The 16,666-nt window shown below is 30.1% G+C and overlaps 1 protein-coding gene across 1 annotated transcript; it reads left to right on the top strand.

Moving 5' to 3' along the window:
* The first annotated feature begins 12,663 nt into the window (after positions 1–12,663).
* On the top strand, positions 12,664–15,751 carry LOC107867855 (patellin-3). The gene is made up of 4 exons (XM_016714316.2): positions 12,664–13,861; positions 14,511–14,635; positions 14,759–14,909; positions 15,071–15,751. Exons 1-4 carry the CDS (start codon positions 12,938–12,940, stop codon positions 15,323–15,325), a joined length of 1,455 nt encoding a protein of 484 aa, XP_016569802.1. The 5' UTR covers positions 12,664–12,937; the 3' UTR covers positions 15,326–15,751.
* The last annotated feature ends 915 nt before the right edge of the window (positions 15,752–16,666 follow it).

The raw sequence follows: 16,666 nt of genomic DNA, 5'->3' as shown, positions 1-16,666 counted from the left end.
CCAGTGTCTCAGAGCGATACTACCGGATCGCGATAAGATTCCAGGTCCCATCATGTATTGCAATGTGATTTCACTGTATTACGCTGTCAGCCCAGTTCCCATTTGTCAATTTCTAGTGGTATGATGCGATAGCACCGCACTGCGCCAGGTGCCCAAATTGGATTTTCAGTGATGAAAAACAAATACCTTCTAAAGGTAATTAGTTCTTTTTCCATGACCCAGATCAGCCTTTAACCATAAATTATGCCCTAAAAACTCTATTACATCACTTTTCCTCACTTTCTATCAAGAACAAAATCCTTCTCTCTCAAGAACAAGAACCTTCGATCTCAAATTCAAGGGCCAAATCACAAAAACTCTCCATTAATCCTTCTAAATTTATTAACTGAGGTATGCATAGTGTTCATTTATGGATTTCTTTCATCCATAAAGCCCAAGAATCAAGTTTTAAATTATGTATTATGAATATTATATTATGGGTTGATTATGTTTATGTGATTATTTTTGTATGGTTCCCAAGTTGGAATCCAAATGTGTTTTTATGGAATTACGTTAGTATATGAGTTTATCCATGAATTAAGTGGTTTATGTGGCGTTAATTGATGATTATACCTATGCCCTAAGTGGTGCATGTAAGGTGTTTGATAAAATGCCTAAAAGACTAGAAATCATGTAATATAGTTCAACTATGACTTAAGTGATGGATTCAAGTTTTACCCTTATGTTCAAATTACTCTCATGCTATTGATGTGTGATGTAGATGTTTGTTGAAATGCTCATGATGATAGAATATGGAATTATGACATTAATTATATGCATTTCTTCCATGTAAAAGATTATGATAACCATGTACTCACGAAATCCCCAACTTATTATATTATGAATTGTTGATATTGGTCATGTGTTCAAGAAGTGTCAAGTTTTGTCATTTTCATGCTATTGAGTCCTGAGGGTACTTGTACCCAACAATTTAGTTGTATGCCTAGAGCCAGTGTTATGTTTTCATGATACTCTCAATCAAGCCAAGATTAGTAGAATTCAGTCAGTCACATGACTCAGGAAAACTCAATAAATTCAGTATCAGTCCAGTACTCAGTAATCTCAGTAATCCAATAATCTCAGTACTTAAAAATCTCAATTAGTTATCAGGTATCAATAGTATTTCATCAATCAATGGAATTTGGTGAACTCAGTTCAGTCCAGTTAATCAGTACAATCAGTAACAGATCAGTCCAGTTCAGTGTCTATTCAGATGGGAGTAGGATTCAGCACTGAGTGAACCTAAGGATGGGAACACACACTGTCAGTAGAAGGTTTGATTCTTAGAAGCAATCCTTATATTCTAGAACTATGTAGCCGGCATAGGTTGACACATAAATACTGTCGGTTATGGGTTGATGATGTGGATTAACACTGCTAGATAAGGGTCCCACCCTTCTCTTTTGAGGACACTATCAGATGAGGGTCACACACAACTTGTCCTTACCAGTGTGCAGTATTGACACCTTTTCAATTGGGGTTACAGATTGGACCCCAACTCAGCTATAATAGCTTATTAGGGATATGTCAGTTAGATGAATTCTCCTATAGTTTTAGTTATAAAATCAGGACTGTCATATACAGATACTCAGTCTCAGTATTAATGCCTTTTCAATTGGGGTTACAGATTGGACCCCAACTCAGCTATAATAGCTTATTAGGGGTATGTCAATTAGATGAATTCTCCCATAGTTTTAGTTACAAAATCAGGACTGTCAGATACAGATACTCAGTCTCAGTAATAGAACTCAAATAGTTCTTTAGATATTAAAATTGTCAGATACAATCACTCAATACAGTACGAAACTTATTTAGCTTCACCAGAATCTAGACTGTTAGATACAGTCACTCAGTATCAGTTATCTCAATTATCAGTAGCTCATGTTATCAGTATTCAGACTCAGTAGTTAGTATTATCACGTATTCAGTTTTAGTTATGTATTCATGCATGTATTCTCACATTTATCTTATTCAGTCAGTTAGTATTGTTCATACATATGAACCATTACATTCAGCCACCTCACTTGCATACCATTACATTCAATGTACTGATGCATTTATGTTATGGTGTTTTATACAATAGGTATAGAAGCACAAGCTCTCGATCATCCTTAGTAGATCAGGCGTTCAGCATCCAGACAAGCAGTGAGTCCTCATCATTCGAGGATAGCATAATTATTTTATTACTCTATTATTTTAGTAGTTCAGAGTTAGTTGAGGATATGTCCCATCAACTCTGCAGATTTCAGATAGTTTAGAGGCTTTCAGACTACAACATATTTCAGATAGTTTATTTTAGTTTTTGGTATTATTATACCCTATTACAGACATTATTTTATATTTAGTATTAGTTCAGTTATGAACCTTATGGCCTTACAGCCTATATTTCACATATTTACAGTATATTATTCAGTGCTTAGTTACAGATATCAGTCATGGGTTAGCTTGTGGTCCTTTGGGGTCATGAGCACCATATAATGTTCTGGGTACCAAATTTGGGGCGTTATAATAATGATCCAAATCATTGTTATGCTGAATTAGGAGAAATTTATACCAAGTCCTTTCTTAAGCAATTTTTGAGAAATTCAAGACTAGTCTAGTGTTGGACAAATTTTGAGGGTGTACTAATTTAGAAATATTATATATTAATGTGAGCATTGGTGGTGATGTTTGACTTGATATTTATATAGCTAATGGCTTTATGAAGTTGCAGCAACTTTTGACACCTAAATGGAGTTGTAGAACTCCGATTATAGAATTTACCATGAAGGATTGGTTTGTGATTTTAAATTTCAAAGTGTGTATTTTAAATAAGTATAAATGAATCGAGGACCAAAAATTCTACCTCGTAACCACTGTAGTGTAAAAAAAACTACTGTAGCAGTATAACTGTAGAAAAAAGCCAATACTACAGTGGTAGCTAGCATCATATCGCAAAAGGTTGCAATAGAATATAAATATTACAGAGTAACACATAGTATTTTGAAAGTTTTAAAATCTCAAAAAATGCTTTTTATTCCCATTTCTCCAAAAAAAATAAAAGTAACGGCTTAACAAGGGGTGATTTCTGCAGAATCCTTGAAGTTTTCATCTTTGGAGGTAAGTTTCTTATAATATAAACTTGAATTACTTCTTAGAATCTATAGAAGAATTATAAAACTTATTTAGGGTGGATTTTGGGGGTTTAACCTACTTCCTGAAATTTATCTTAATTGAAGAAAATAAGTATAAAATTAATATATAATAATTTTTGGGTGTCAGAAAATGCTAATGTGTGTAGAATTTTAGTTGTTTATGCTAAATAACGTAGGGTTCATGAGATTTAAGGAGGAATAAAACCCTAAGCTGATGATTAATGGTAATATTGTGATTAATATGGTTAGTGTTAATTCATAATGGTTAAAGGGGGATGAATTATTAAAATCGATGTACAATCATATTATTATACATCAAGAGCAAGTTGAAAGGGAAAGAAAAGGCAAGCTTGCAGCCTATAAGTATTTTTGAGCAGGGAATCAATGCAGGTTATGATTTATTATAGCAATTAGACTTGCTTGACTTTGTTTGTTTTTGTGAATTGAATGATGTGATGGATTTCAAGCACTACTTATGACTATTGACTCATTTATTTGAATACATATTAATGTTGTTGAGTTGATGGTTATAATGATGATGATCTACAACTCATGATGTTCATGAAGTTAAGGATGATTGTGGTGTTGAGGCGATGATGATAATATTAATGAGAATGAGGGAAAAAGGGATGATGCACTCATCTTGCATCCATATATTCATTTATGTGCATTGAATGTCTAGTTATTGTCATATGTTATGATGTAATTTGTTGCTAAATTTGACTAAGTGTAAACATACTTGAATATGAATTTGTATTTCCTCTAATGTGAAATGTCATAATTATTTAATTATCTTTCATTGTAATCCCTGTAGTGATCACTTTGCATTTATTTAATTTACTTATTTGGATGGTGTCGGGTTCAGTCTATTTATGATGTCTACTAGTACTTGTTGATGTACTGATGCTACCTTCGATCTTATTTTGTTGAGTGCAAAGTGTATTTTGATATTTGAGACAAGACATCGACTTTATCTAGCAACTTCACTTACCGGTGAAAGCAAAAGAAAGGTGAAAGTTTACAAGCTCCACTGACCGGTAAGTCCTCGTGATATCACTGACTTTACTTCATTGTAGTTTATTGATTCAAGTACCTTTATTCTTGAAATACCTTGATGAAATTTCTTTTACGAAGTTATCTTGTAAATAAATTTTTGTGTTTTCTTCTCTTTGATGAGGTACTTGATTAAAATTAGTGGTAAATAAGTTTATTTACAAATATATGTTGTCCTTTGCTTGTTTATAGGATCTTGGTTAAATGTTCTCTTTTTGTCTTCAAATGGTTAACTTGGGTTTTGAAGTTTCAATTAGTTTCTTCTTAACAATTCACTTTCTATTATGGTCGTGATACTTTGATTTTCCTAAGTACTTAAAATCTTTAAAAATTGAAAACAATGAATTGAATAGTGATAATTGTTCAACTCGAATGCTTATTCCATTTACAAGAGTAATATCCATAGTGGTAACTTCTATCAATTCCTGCAAGGGCTGATCTTGAGATCTTTTTGAGGTTAATCATATGTTTTTTTGTCAGTTATTCCTTTTAAAAGATCTGTATGAACAAAGACAAAAGGAAAAAGAAGAAAAAGATAGAGAACAAAAATTACTGAACGAGATAAATCAATTTAAGGAAAAATTGGAAATAAAAAACAAAGAATTAGAAATAAATAATATAGACGTTGAAGAGACAGATAATTATGATTCAGAAGATAGTGAAACATATACAGAAATATTAACAAATACAAAAAATTTAGAAATCAATGAAAAACAAAAAGAAATTAATGAGGAAAACTTAGAAAGTACCCACACAGAAATAAATACTCTTGATAAAAAAGAAGATGAAAATATAATACCTAAAACAGCAGAAATAAGAAAACCTATATACTATAAGAGTAAGTTTAAAAATTATAATGGATATGACAAATGGACACCAAAACAAATAGTTAATAAAAATTATAACTTTTTAGACCTAGACTGTGTAATAGATACAGAAAAACAATACAATTATGGATAGGATATATGACAAAACAATTATTAGATAATAATATAAACATAACAGATGCACCAGAATACATAGAAAGAACACTAATAGGATCAGTAAAATTATGGTTTTCAAATTTAATTGAAAATAGCAAGAAAGTATTAAGAACTAATAAACCTATAGAAGGAACATCATCAACAACAACTAAACTAACACCTATAGAATTATTAAAAAAATATGAAACAGCTATAAAAGATGAATTTGGTAGTATGACAACAATAGAAGAAGAACAAGATGAAGAAAAAGATACTAATAGGAATTTAACGTTAAAATTAGCAATATATAATATGTGTTATATAGATGAATATACTTGCGTATTTAAAGAATATTATTACAAAGGAGCATATAGTATAGAAGAAAGTAAAGAGATAAGAAAATTATATTTTAATAAATTACCCGAGCCATTTAGTTCAAAGATAATAAAAAGTTGGGAAGAAGCAAAAATAGTAGATACGTTAGGAGCAAGAATAAAATTTTTACAACAATGGTATAGGAACTTATGTGAAAAATTTAGAGAAGAATTAAAAATGAAAAAAAAATTAATAAGAAATTTAGCATGTTGCAAAAATAAAATAGCACCCCAATTTGGATGTGAAGAAAGATATTATAAGAAAAGAAAAAGACATAAGAAATATAAAAAATATAAAAAATCAAAATATAAATATAAGAAACCAAGAAAAAGATATTATGTAAAAAATTATAAATACAAAAGACCATATAGAAAGAAGAAATCTATAAAAGAATGTATTTGTTATAATTGTGGAAAGATAGGCCATTTAGCTAGAGATTGTAAATTACCTAAAAATCCAAAAAATAAACAAATATCAGAAATAAAAATAGATAATACAGAATATATGCAAATAGATTATATAGATTATGAATTAGAAAGTGAGGATAGTATATATGAAATTTCAGAAAACGAAACAGATAATGAAATAGATAGTGACATAGATGAATCAAATGACTGAAGAAGATATAAAAATAATAACAAAGGAAGAATATTTAAATGATGAAGGAACGGAACAAAAAATAATAGTTGACAGTAACATATTTGATGAAATAAAAGGAAAAGAATTAGATTTAAGTGTAGAAAAAATATTTAAAATACCAACAATAAAAAATATTTTTACTAGGAAAAAGGACGAATATTATGTAGTTTGCCAAAAGGAACATGTAATAGACTGCAGATATGCAAAAGGCAAAACTAGTATACCACTAGTAACAAAAAGAATAATTAATAAAGAGATAAATGATATAAAAAGTAAAGGAGATCCAATAAAATATGTACACCTTGGAGGTACAGAGATATTAATAAAAGCATGTTTTAGAGAAGGAATAGATACACCAATAGAATTATATTTAGCAGATGATAGAATTATAAAACCTATAGAAAAATGCATAATAACTGCCGTAAAAGGAAATCTAATATACCAAAAATTTAAATTTATAATAAGTGCAAATTATTCAGTAGCGGTAACAGTTAAAAATATAGATAAATCACTCGTATTATATTGGAAAATATCAGGAATAGAATTAACCCCAGGAAGTAAAATATTTACAGCAAGATGCAAAAATCTATATGTATTAACAACAAAACATAAAATAACAGGAAAAAATAAGATTAACAAAATACGAATAGAAAGCGCATTCGAACAAATTATAAAAACAATAGATTATAATGATTATAGCTATAGAGACATAGATATAGAAAAAAATTTAGAAATAGTAAATGATAGAATAAGTACAACGAAAAGAATAGCTGATGAAAAACCAGAATCATCAAGCTCATCAAAAAGAACAAGTTATGAAATAAATTCAATAAGTAATTTAAACCAATATTACATAACAGGAAAAATAAATGAAAAAGAATATCTAATACTTTTGAATACAGGACAAGAAGAAAATTATATAGCAAAATATCTAGTAAAAAATGAAGAAATAAAAACTGATAAAGATATGTGCCCAGATCTACCAAGAAGTTTAATAAATAGTAAAAATATAGCAGAAAAAGAAATAATAATAGGAGTTAGAAAAATAAAAATAGAATTCGAAGTAAAGGAAGAAATGCAAAAAGCAGATATAATATTAGGAATAAAATGGCTAGAACAAGTAAAACCATATAATATAGAACATACACAATTAACCTTAACATATAACAAAGAGAAATTATTCTTAAGAAGAGCCTTAACATAAAATAAAAATATATGTATTAATGAAGATAGTAGTAGAAGGATATTACAGTAGATATTATACGCCTATGATAGATACAGGAGCAGAAGCTAATTTATGTAGATATAATTGCTTACCAGAAAGTAAATGGGATAAATTAAAAACACCAATAATAGTTAAAGGATTTAATAATGAAGGAAGTTTAATTACTTATAAAGCTAGGAATGTAAAAATATAAGTATGGGATAAGATATTAATAATAGAAGAAATTTATAATTATGAACTAACATCAATAGATATACTTTTAGGAATGTCGTTCTTAGATAAATTATACCCACATATAATAACTAGAACAGACTGGTGGTTTACAACACCATGTAAACAGAAAGTAAGAGCAAAAAGAGTTAATAATAAAATAAGAAAGAAAACTGATTGGATAAAAGGAAGTGAAAAAATTACACAAAAGTTAGAAAATATAAAAAATACTGAAGATACAATAGAACTAATAGTATTTTCGATAAATAAAACAGAAATAACTATATTTTCAATAAATAAAATAGAAATAATTAAGAAAAAATTAGAACAATTATATAGTGAAGATCCATTAAAAGGATGGGAAAAACATAAAACTACTATAAAAATTGAATTAATAGATAAAAATAGCATAATAACCCAGAAACCATTAACATATAATTTTGACGATTTAAAAGAATTTAAAATGCATATAGATGAATTATTAGAAAAACAATATATACAAAAAAGTAATAGTAAACATAATAGTCCAGCATTTATAGTAAATAAACATAGTGAACAAAAAAGAGGAAAAAGTAGGATGGTTATTGACTATAGAAATTTAAATGCAAAAACTATAACATATAATTATCCAATACCAAATAAGATATTAAAAATAAGACAAATACAAGGATATAATTATTTTAGCAAATTCGATTGTAAATCGGGATTTTACCATCTAAAGTTAGGTGAAGAATCTAAAGAATTAACTGCATTTACGGTATCACAAGAATTTTATGAATGGAATGTATTACCATTTGGATATAAAAATGCACCAGGTAGATATCAACATTTTATGGATAGTTATTTTAAACAATTATCTAATTGTATAGTATACATAGATGATGTATTATTATATACAAAACTAAAGAAGAACATTTGAAATTATTGGAACAGTTTACAGATATAATAGAAAAATCGGGAATAAGTCTAAGCGAAAAGAAAGCTGAAATTATGAAAAATCCGATAGAATTTTTAGGAATACAAATAGATAAAAGTGAAGTAAAAATGCAACAACATATAGTACAAAAAATAATAAATTTGAAAGAAGAATTAGATACAAAGAAGAAATTACAATCATTTTTAGGATTAGTAAACCAAGTAAGAGAATATATTCCAAAATTAGCAGAAACTTTAAAACCACTATAGAAAAAATTAAAAAAGGATGTAGAATATAACTATAATGAAGAAGATAAAAATCAAGTTCAAAAAATAAAATTACTTTGTAAAGAATTACCAAAATTACAATTTCCAGATGAAAATAGAAAATTTATATATATAGTAGAAGCAAATGCTAGTGAATATAGTTACGAAGGAGTACTTAAATATCGATATGAAGCAGAAAAAATAGAACACCATTGTAGATACTACTCAGGTACGTTCAATGAGACAGAAATAAAATGGGAAATAAATAGGAAAGAATTTTGTTCATTATATAAATGTTTATTAGCATTTGAGCCATATATTATATATAACAAATTTATTGTACGAACAGATAATACACAGGTACGCTGGTGGTTAACAAAGAAAATACAAAATTCAGTTACAACAAAAGAGATTCGGAGATTAGTCTTGAATATATTGAATTTCACATTTATAATTGAAGTAATCAGTACTAACAAAAATGTTATTGCAGATTACATATAAAGACAAAGCTACACAGACTGAAATAATAGAAGAAGATACTCTAGAAAAAATACCCAACACCCTAACTACGCTTTCAATGAAAGTGGATAGTATGGGTAATGAGATAGAAAAGCTAAAGACTAATGAAGATAAACTGAAGTCTATAGCTACAAATCAGCTAACTCAGCAGTATACAGAGCTATGTCGATCGGAAGACATTAAAGTTCCAGAGCTAGAAGGAGACGATGGGACACTCCATAAAACCCATAACATTTATCAATCTACTTCTGCAGGTACAAGCAAAGGAATTAGTCGACCAAGATACCAGAACATGAATATAAATAAAATATTTGAGAAACCATTTATACCGAAAACACAAAAAGATCCCTTGTTCATACCCCCACAAATCACCACATACCGAGATAGCCTGAACCAAGATAAAAAAGTTTACAACTATACAACCCAAAAATACATAGAAAATATCTATAGAGTACAAACTTTTCTAAACCTTAACCCCAGAGCTACAAATATCAAAGAACCAAACATAAACTATATAACCCAAAAATTACAAGGATATAACAAGTTAATAGCACTACCCAAAATCAACCCAAGCCTAGTAAAAACTTGTTTTGACTATGGATTATTAAACACCATATACACCCAAGACGGAGAAGAACTAACAGCTATGGAAGAATTACATAAGATATTCACCACCTACAAAAGGATAACAAAAGGAAATCTATTTTACATAAAGTGATACTGCACCAGCGGAGATATTATACGACGAAATAAAATCAGTTATACAAGTTGTAAAAATAGGACTAACCAGAGATATGATCATACCAGAAGATATTACGCAGCAGCCGGAGATACCCAGAATTGAGATACCCAATTTCTACGCAAATAAACGACTCATTGGACTAGCTACGATTATACAAGAATTAGCAAATAATTATACTAATGGAAACCCAATATAGAGCTATTATTCGAGAGACCATCAAATGATTTATTCAAATTCAAAAGAGCTACGACAAGCAGATATGGAAGATGTTAGGCAATGGATAATGACATTACTTAACCCAGAAAAACAATCCACCGCAAGAGCAATTAAAAAAGGATTTATTTTAGATGGATTACTGACAAGATATTGTAAAATAATTGGACACAAATATCCAGATCATCAATGTTCAAGATGTAATGGAGAAGATAACATTATTCCAGAAGTACACCTAGAATAAAAATCAAGAAGATGAACATGCCAGCTGGAAAGATAAGGAGCAACAGATACGACAACAAGAAGATACCAATGGAAGAAGATAAGATATTAAATTACTTACGTAAAATTGTTAGGATTGTTAGAATCATTGTATAAACTTTTCTTATTAGCCTTTACGTAAAATTGTTAGAATTGTTAGAATTATTGTATAGACTTTTCTTAGCCTCCTAACCTTTTTTAAAGGCTATGGCACTAAATTGTATAGACTTTTCTTTTTTAGACTCCTAGCCTTTTTGACTTTTCAAAAGGCTATGACACTTAGTTTTAGGATTCTAGTTTTAAAAAAACGTGTAAAGACTTTGTAAAGATTTTCATTCTATAAATGAAAGAAACCGAAGACATTGCAAAGCAAGCCTTCATGTGTTGAAGCAATACTCTCTTCAGTTCATAACAAATATTTTGCTCAGTTAATTAAAAAACAGACATATTTCAATGAAAAAAGCTATGGAGGAACAAACTTCAGAAATATTAAAACTACTGAACAGGTATATTTATTTATGATTATGAATAGCTAAATTCATAATTCCCAACAATCATGATATGATAAAATAAATTCATATTAGTTACTTTATAGTAGAATTGTTTGAAGAATAATATGTTAAGAAGTTTATTAACAAAGCGGAAACGGAGAAAAATCCCTAAAAACTATGTCATCCTAAAGGTGAAACCAATGAGGCAAGAAGCTGTGGCGGGGAGTAACCAGAGTAGAGGCGCTGTTTAAGGGAATAATCTAGTATATAGTAATCTAAGATGACCATATTTTGTTATGTACATGGTTGAAGGGAATATTTTAAAAAAAGTAATTTTATGAAAATGAATAATTATTTATCTGATGTGATGGTAGATAAATTTAAAATACTTATTTTGTATGCACTTAAACATATAAAAGTAGTAGATATAAGAAAAATCATATTAGAAAAAGCATTTGGTAAATATTACATGACTAGAGTAAATTATATACCATACCTACCTAACTACTCTTACAAATACTTACCATGATAAATTACATAGAATTTTTAGAAAAAGATATGAGAAACATACAGTTACTAGAAAAACAAATGAAAATAAATATAGACAAATACATGAAAAATAAAGATATAAAATATATAGAATTTCTTAATAAAAATATGCAAGAACTACTAAGGCTAAAACAAACAACTACAAAATATTATAATAAAACCAATTTTAAAAGATAGATTATCTTAAAGTCTTAATCTTATATATACTTAAAGATATAAAAATTATAGATATTAAGAGAATAATATTAGAGAAAGTAATAGACTATGAAATTGAAACCATAAATTGGATAGAACAGTTATACCAAGAAATTTATCCAGAAGGATATTATTCAGATTAAGAGATGTTAGAATATATTAGAAAAACTAGAGAAAATCAAGATAATCTAAATAAAGAAATTAATTATAAAAATCGAATTAGAAAAATAATGGAGAATCTAAAAGAAAAATTAATATGGATAGAAGAAACCTTAGAAAATTTAGAAAAAAGTACATGCGATAGTTTATATAATTTAAAAAACTTACTACGAGAAGAACAACACAAGATAATAAATAACATTGAAAATCTAGAATTAGATATACATTACAGTACAGTTAGGATAAATTATTATACAGAAATTTGTAACCTTGCAATTACTACAGGATAAAATAATAAACCAAATAAATTAATGAATATATCTTACGAAAAGAATAAATCATTAAAAGATATTGAAACAAAATTTAAGAAATATCCACGCACAAAGAAAAATAGATTCATTAGATATATAATAAATCTATTTCATAAGTTAGTTAATCGCCTATATCCGCACCCCCTACAAAGAAAAAGATATATAAAGGAACATATTTAATTATTAAATTATAAAAATATCAATACTTTTATCAAATTATATTTTGTAGCAAATATATTTATATGTATTTATATTTTTATAGCAAAAATTTATAAAAATATAAAATATATATCAATCATAAAAATAAAAAAAATCATATATATTTATATATTTGTAGCAATAATTTATATAAATATAAAATATAATTTGATATATTATATAATTATGAAACTACTATAATTAACGAGATAAGTTGTGTCAACCCTTAACCTCAACAGCCCACGAGCATAACTACGTCACTCAGCTCAGCCGTTTCCTTTCACTGTCCAGAAAGCGCTCTCTCTCTCTACAGTCTAGAATGAACTGAAAGCTACTACTCTTTCTCACCTTACTACGACCAAACCATAGCACCATCCTCATCACTTCCGCCTTTTTGTATCTGTCATATAATCACTATCCATTTCATCTACTCCCTGTACATTTTCAACAACTTTTGATTTGCTTTTCTTGAAGCCAAGAATGGCTGATACAGAACATACCCATCAGCCACCACCGACGGCTGAGGAAGATAGCCCACTCCCACCTTCACCACCTCTTGCTTCAGTTGAAGTTGAATCAGTGGCAGAAGCTGAGGAGCATCGCTCTGCTGTTACTGTAGTTGAAAAGGAAGGTCCTCTAACTGAACCCCCACCAGAACCAATAGCTCTTGTTGCAGTTGAACACGTATCTATTACTGTTGCTGACAAAGAAGCAGAGGGCGTCACTGAATCTGTGGAAAAGAAACCTGAATCTTTGGTTTCATTTAAAGAAGAAAGCAACAAAGTGTCAGATCTATCTGATTCCGAGAGAAAAGCACTTGAAGACCTAAAACATCTTGTTCAAGAATCGGTTAAAAATCAGAGCTTTACTACAGCTAAAACCCCATCTGATTTGCCTGAGGAAGTATCGATTTGGGGAGTGCCACTATTGAAAGATGATAGGAGTGATGTGATTCTGCTCAAGTTTCTTAGAGCTAGAGAATTCAACGTTAAGGAGGCATTTGCTATGTTAAAGAACACCATTTTATGGAGAAAGGAGTTTAACATTGAAGAGCTTGTAGATGAAAATCTTGGGGATGATGTTGAAAAAGTTGTGTTTATGGATGGTCATGACAAAGAGGGACACCCTGTTTGCTATAATGTGTATGGTGAGTTTCAGAATAAGGAATTGTATAACAAAACCTTTGGAGATGAGGAGAAGAGAAACAAGTTTTTGCGCTGGAGGGTTCAGTTCTTGGAGAAAAGTATAAGGAAATTGGATTTCAGTCCTGGTGGAATCAATACTATATTTCAAGTTAGTGACCTCAAGAACTCACCTGGTCCAGGGAAAAGGGAGCTTCGAATTGCTACCAGGCAGGCCTTGCAATTGCTTCAGGATAATTATCCCGAGTTCGTCGCTAAGCAGGTATTTACTATACAATCCTTTAGTCAGTGGCTGTGATGTGACTCTTTAATTGACAAGACTCAACTGGTCTGAACTTTTGTTGGCTTCTACCAAATCTATATATTTTACAATTAACGGTGCGATGATTTTAACTGATAGAAAATTGTCTGAATCTGCTTACCCATTTACCAACCAGTGCTGATAAGCACTTGTTTATGATGTGATTTCTGTAGAGAAGGTTTATATGCAGGTTTACTTATATGTATTGAAGTATGTTTAATATGATTAGTTGTTAGTTGATATCTATTTCTTTTAGTCATTCTCGTAGTATCGTGTGCCATACCTTGGATATCTGAGAATTGAAGTTCCTTGTGGATTCCCCGCTCGACTCCAGTTGACGCACTAGTTAAGAACTCTGAGGAGTATGTGTCGCCCCCCTCCTGACGTAAATACCGTGCTCTGTTTGCAGCAAGGTTCCAACCATGACGTGCAGTTAACTATCACATCATGTGCTGTATTCTTAACCAAAGCCCTAAGGGCCCATACCCGGATTATTACTCTTCTTTTCTTATTTTTGTTGTTATTATTATTATTATTATTTTTTGTTTAGGGAAAGTTTAAATATTGCTGTCTGGCACAAAGTTTATGGTACATACTTGAATTTTTGAAGGTGTTTATCAATGTCCCTTGGTGGTATTTAGCTTTCTACACAATGATCAGCCCATTCATGACTCACAGAACAAAAAGCAAGTTTGTATTTGCTGGTCCATCAAAGACTGCAGAAACCCTTTACAAGTGAGAGCTTTTAGCTGTAATTTCTATCAAATTTCTGCTTGCACAATTTATCGCTGTTACTTTTTACAGTGCTAGAAGTGGAGCTGTGGAAGTAATCATGTCTGTATAACTGGCTTGGTGCAGGTATATATCTCCTGAGCAAGTGCCTGTTCAATATGGGGGCCTCAGTGTCGATTACTGTGAATGTAATCCTGAGTTCACTTTCAATGATCCAGCTACAGAGATCATTGTAAAACCTGCAACAAAGCAGACCGTGGAGATCATTGTAAATGAGGTGAAGTTACAATGCATTTAAAATAATTTACGCACTTTCCTTTCTATGGAAAAAAATTGCCTACTTTGTTTATATATCATGTAGTTAGTTTGTTAGAAGAATAAGAACCAGCTTAATCTTTTTAGTGATGATAATTCACCATTGAATCTTCTTGATTGCAGAAGTGCAGTATTATCTGGGAGCTACGTGTACTGGGTTGGGAGGTGACATATAGTGCTGAATATGTGCCGAATACAGACAGTGGATATACTGTTAACATACAGAAGCCTAGGAAGATGACTGCAGCTGATGAACCTGTTGTTAGCAGCAGCTTCAAGATTGTTGAGCTAGGTAAGATACTGTTGACGATTGACAACCCTACATCAAAGAAGAAGAAGCTTCTGTACAGGTTCAAGGATAAGCCTTATTCTGATTGAGGTTCTCTGATCATGAGGAATCAATTTCAACGGTGAGACCCCAAATCAAGGGGTGACTCTGGTTATAAATTTTGACACACACATCTTTATGTATGTGGAGGTGCATTTTGTGTTGGTTCACTTTGTTAGTTAATGGATATTGTGGGTTTTCTCAGATTTTGTTGGGATCTATGAATTTCTTCTTTTTAGCTTAGATTGTACCGTCCTTGCTTTGACTTGAGGACAAGTGTTAGGGTTATCCCTGTGGCTTGGGTATTTGGTTTGATTCTTGACCATGATTATGTTCTAGGCTTTTCTAGCCCAAGGATGAATTTGAGGGCAGCCGGTGTACGTACAATGAGGGAAAACATGTTTCTGAAAGCATCTTTCCTTGCCTATTTTCTGTTGTATATTATCATTTACCATCAAAAAGTTCATTTTCCAGAAGACTTGGCATTTACATATGATATATGTTTACATATACACTTGTACTTTGATTACATTTATACAATCTACTCATCTCATACGGAACTAAAACACAAACTTGGTATCATCTAGCCTTTAATTTTATAATTTCTTCGTTCTTCTTGTAAGAAAATGCTGTATACCTTTGTTAATAATAGGGACATGTTGTATACAATATAGTTGGCCACCTTTTGCGGGTGATAGTAAGCATGGCTCTGCTGAATCTGGTAAAACAGCTTTTAACTTTGTGGAGTTGTAGTGCAACTTCTGAGATAAGGATGACGCTTAAAGGCAGTTCACCGTTAAAAGTTGGGTGCATATTTTGGCCTTCTTTATAGTTCAGCTCCTTCTTCTAGTTCACCGTTAAAAGTTGGGTGCATATTTTGGCCTTCCTTATAGTTCAGCTCCTTCTTCTATAATATATATATATTATTAAAAGTGTGAAGAATTTTAGAAAAGGTAATTGAACTTTTTGCCTTTCGTTAAAAGACTGTAATAGACAAAAATATCTTTTTTCTATAGTTCTCAAATAAAATTCTTATTGTAAATAAACACTCATAAAATTATATTCTAAAAATTCCAATAAAAGAAAAACTTTCCTTACAGTTCCAAACGAAAACCTACCGGAATTTAAGGTTTTTACTTTCATGATTTTTCAATTTTTTTCTTAATTGAATTAAATACAGACTCCTAATATAAAAGAAATAAAGTCTAGTAAATTTTGCCCTTATGTAAATCGTTCTCCTAAAAATCTAATGAAAATTTATTACCAGAAAGTTAGTGGAGAAAATCTAATGAAAATTTATTACCAGAAAGTTAGTTCTAAGAAAAATAGGATTTATTTTTGTGCAATACTAATCAATTAAATTCTATTTTGTATAATTATTTACTTATTTA

The sequence above is a fragment of the Capsicum annuum genome, chromosome 4 (assembly GCF_002878395.1).
Source record: "Capsicum annuum cultivar UCD-10X-F1 chromosome 4, UCD10Xv1.1, whole genome shotgun sequence".
NCBI classification, from domain to species: Eukaryota; Viridiplantae; Streptophyta; class Magnoliopsida; order Solanales; family Solanaceae; genus Capsicum; species Capsicum annuum.
The sequence above is the reverse complement of the archived record's forward strand: the minus strand, read 5'-3'. Positions and strand labels throughout refer to the sequence as shown.

Bases quoted from the DNA above. Each gene is read 5' to 3' on its own strand.
- LOC107867855 (XM_016714316.2), top strand. From the start codon at position 12,938: ATGGCTGATACAGAACATACCCATCAGCCACCACCGACGGCTGAGGAA. The intron at 13,862-14,510 runs GTATTTACTATA...GAATTTTTGAAG, and splicing joins CCGAGTTCGTCGCTAAGCAG to GTGTTTATCAATGTCCCTTG. The intron at 14,910-15,070 runs GTGAAGTTACAA...TCTTGATTGCAG, and splicing joins TGGAGATCATTGTAAATGAG to AAGTGCAGTATTATCTGGGA.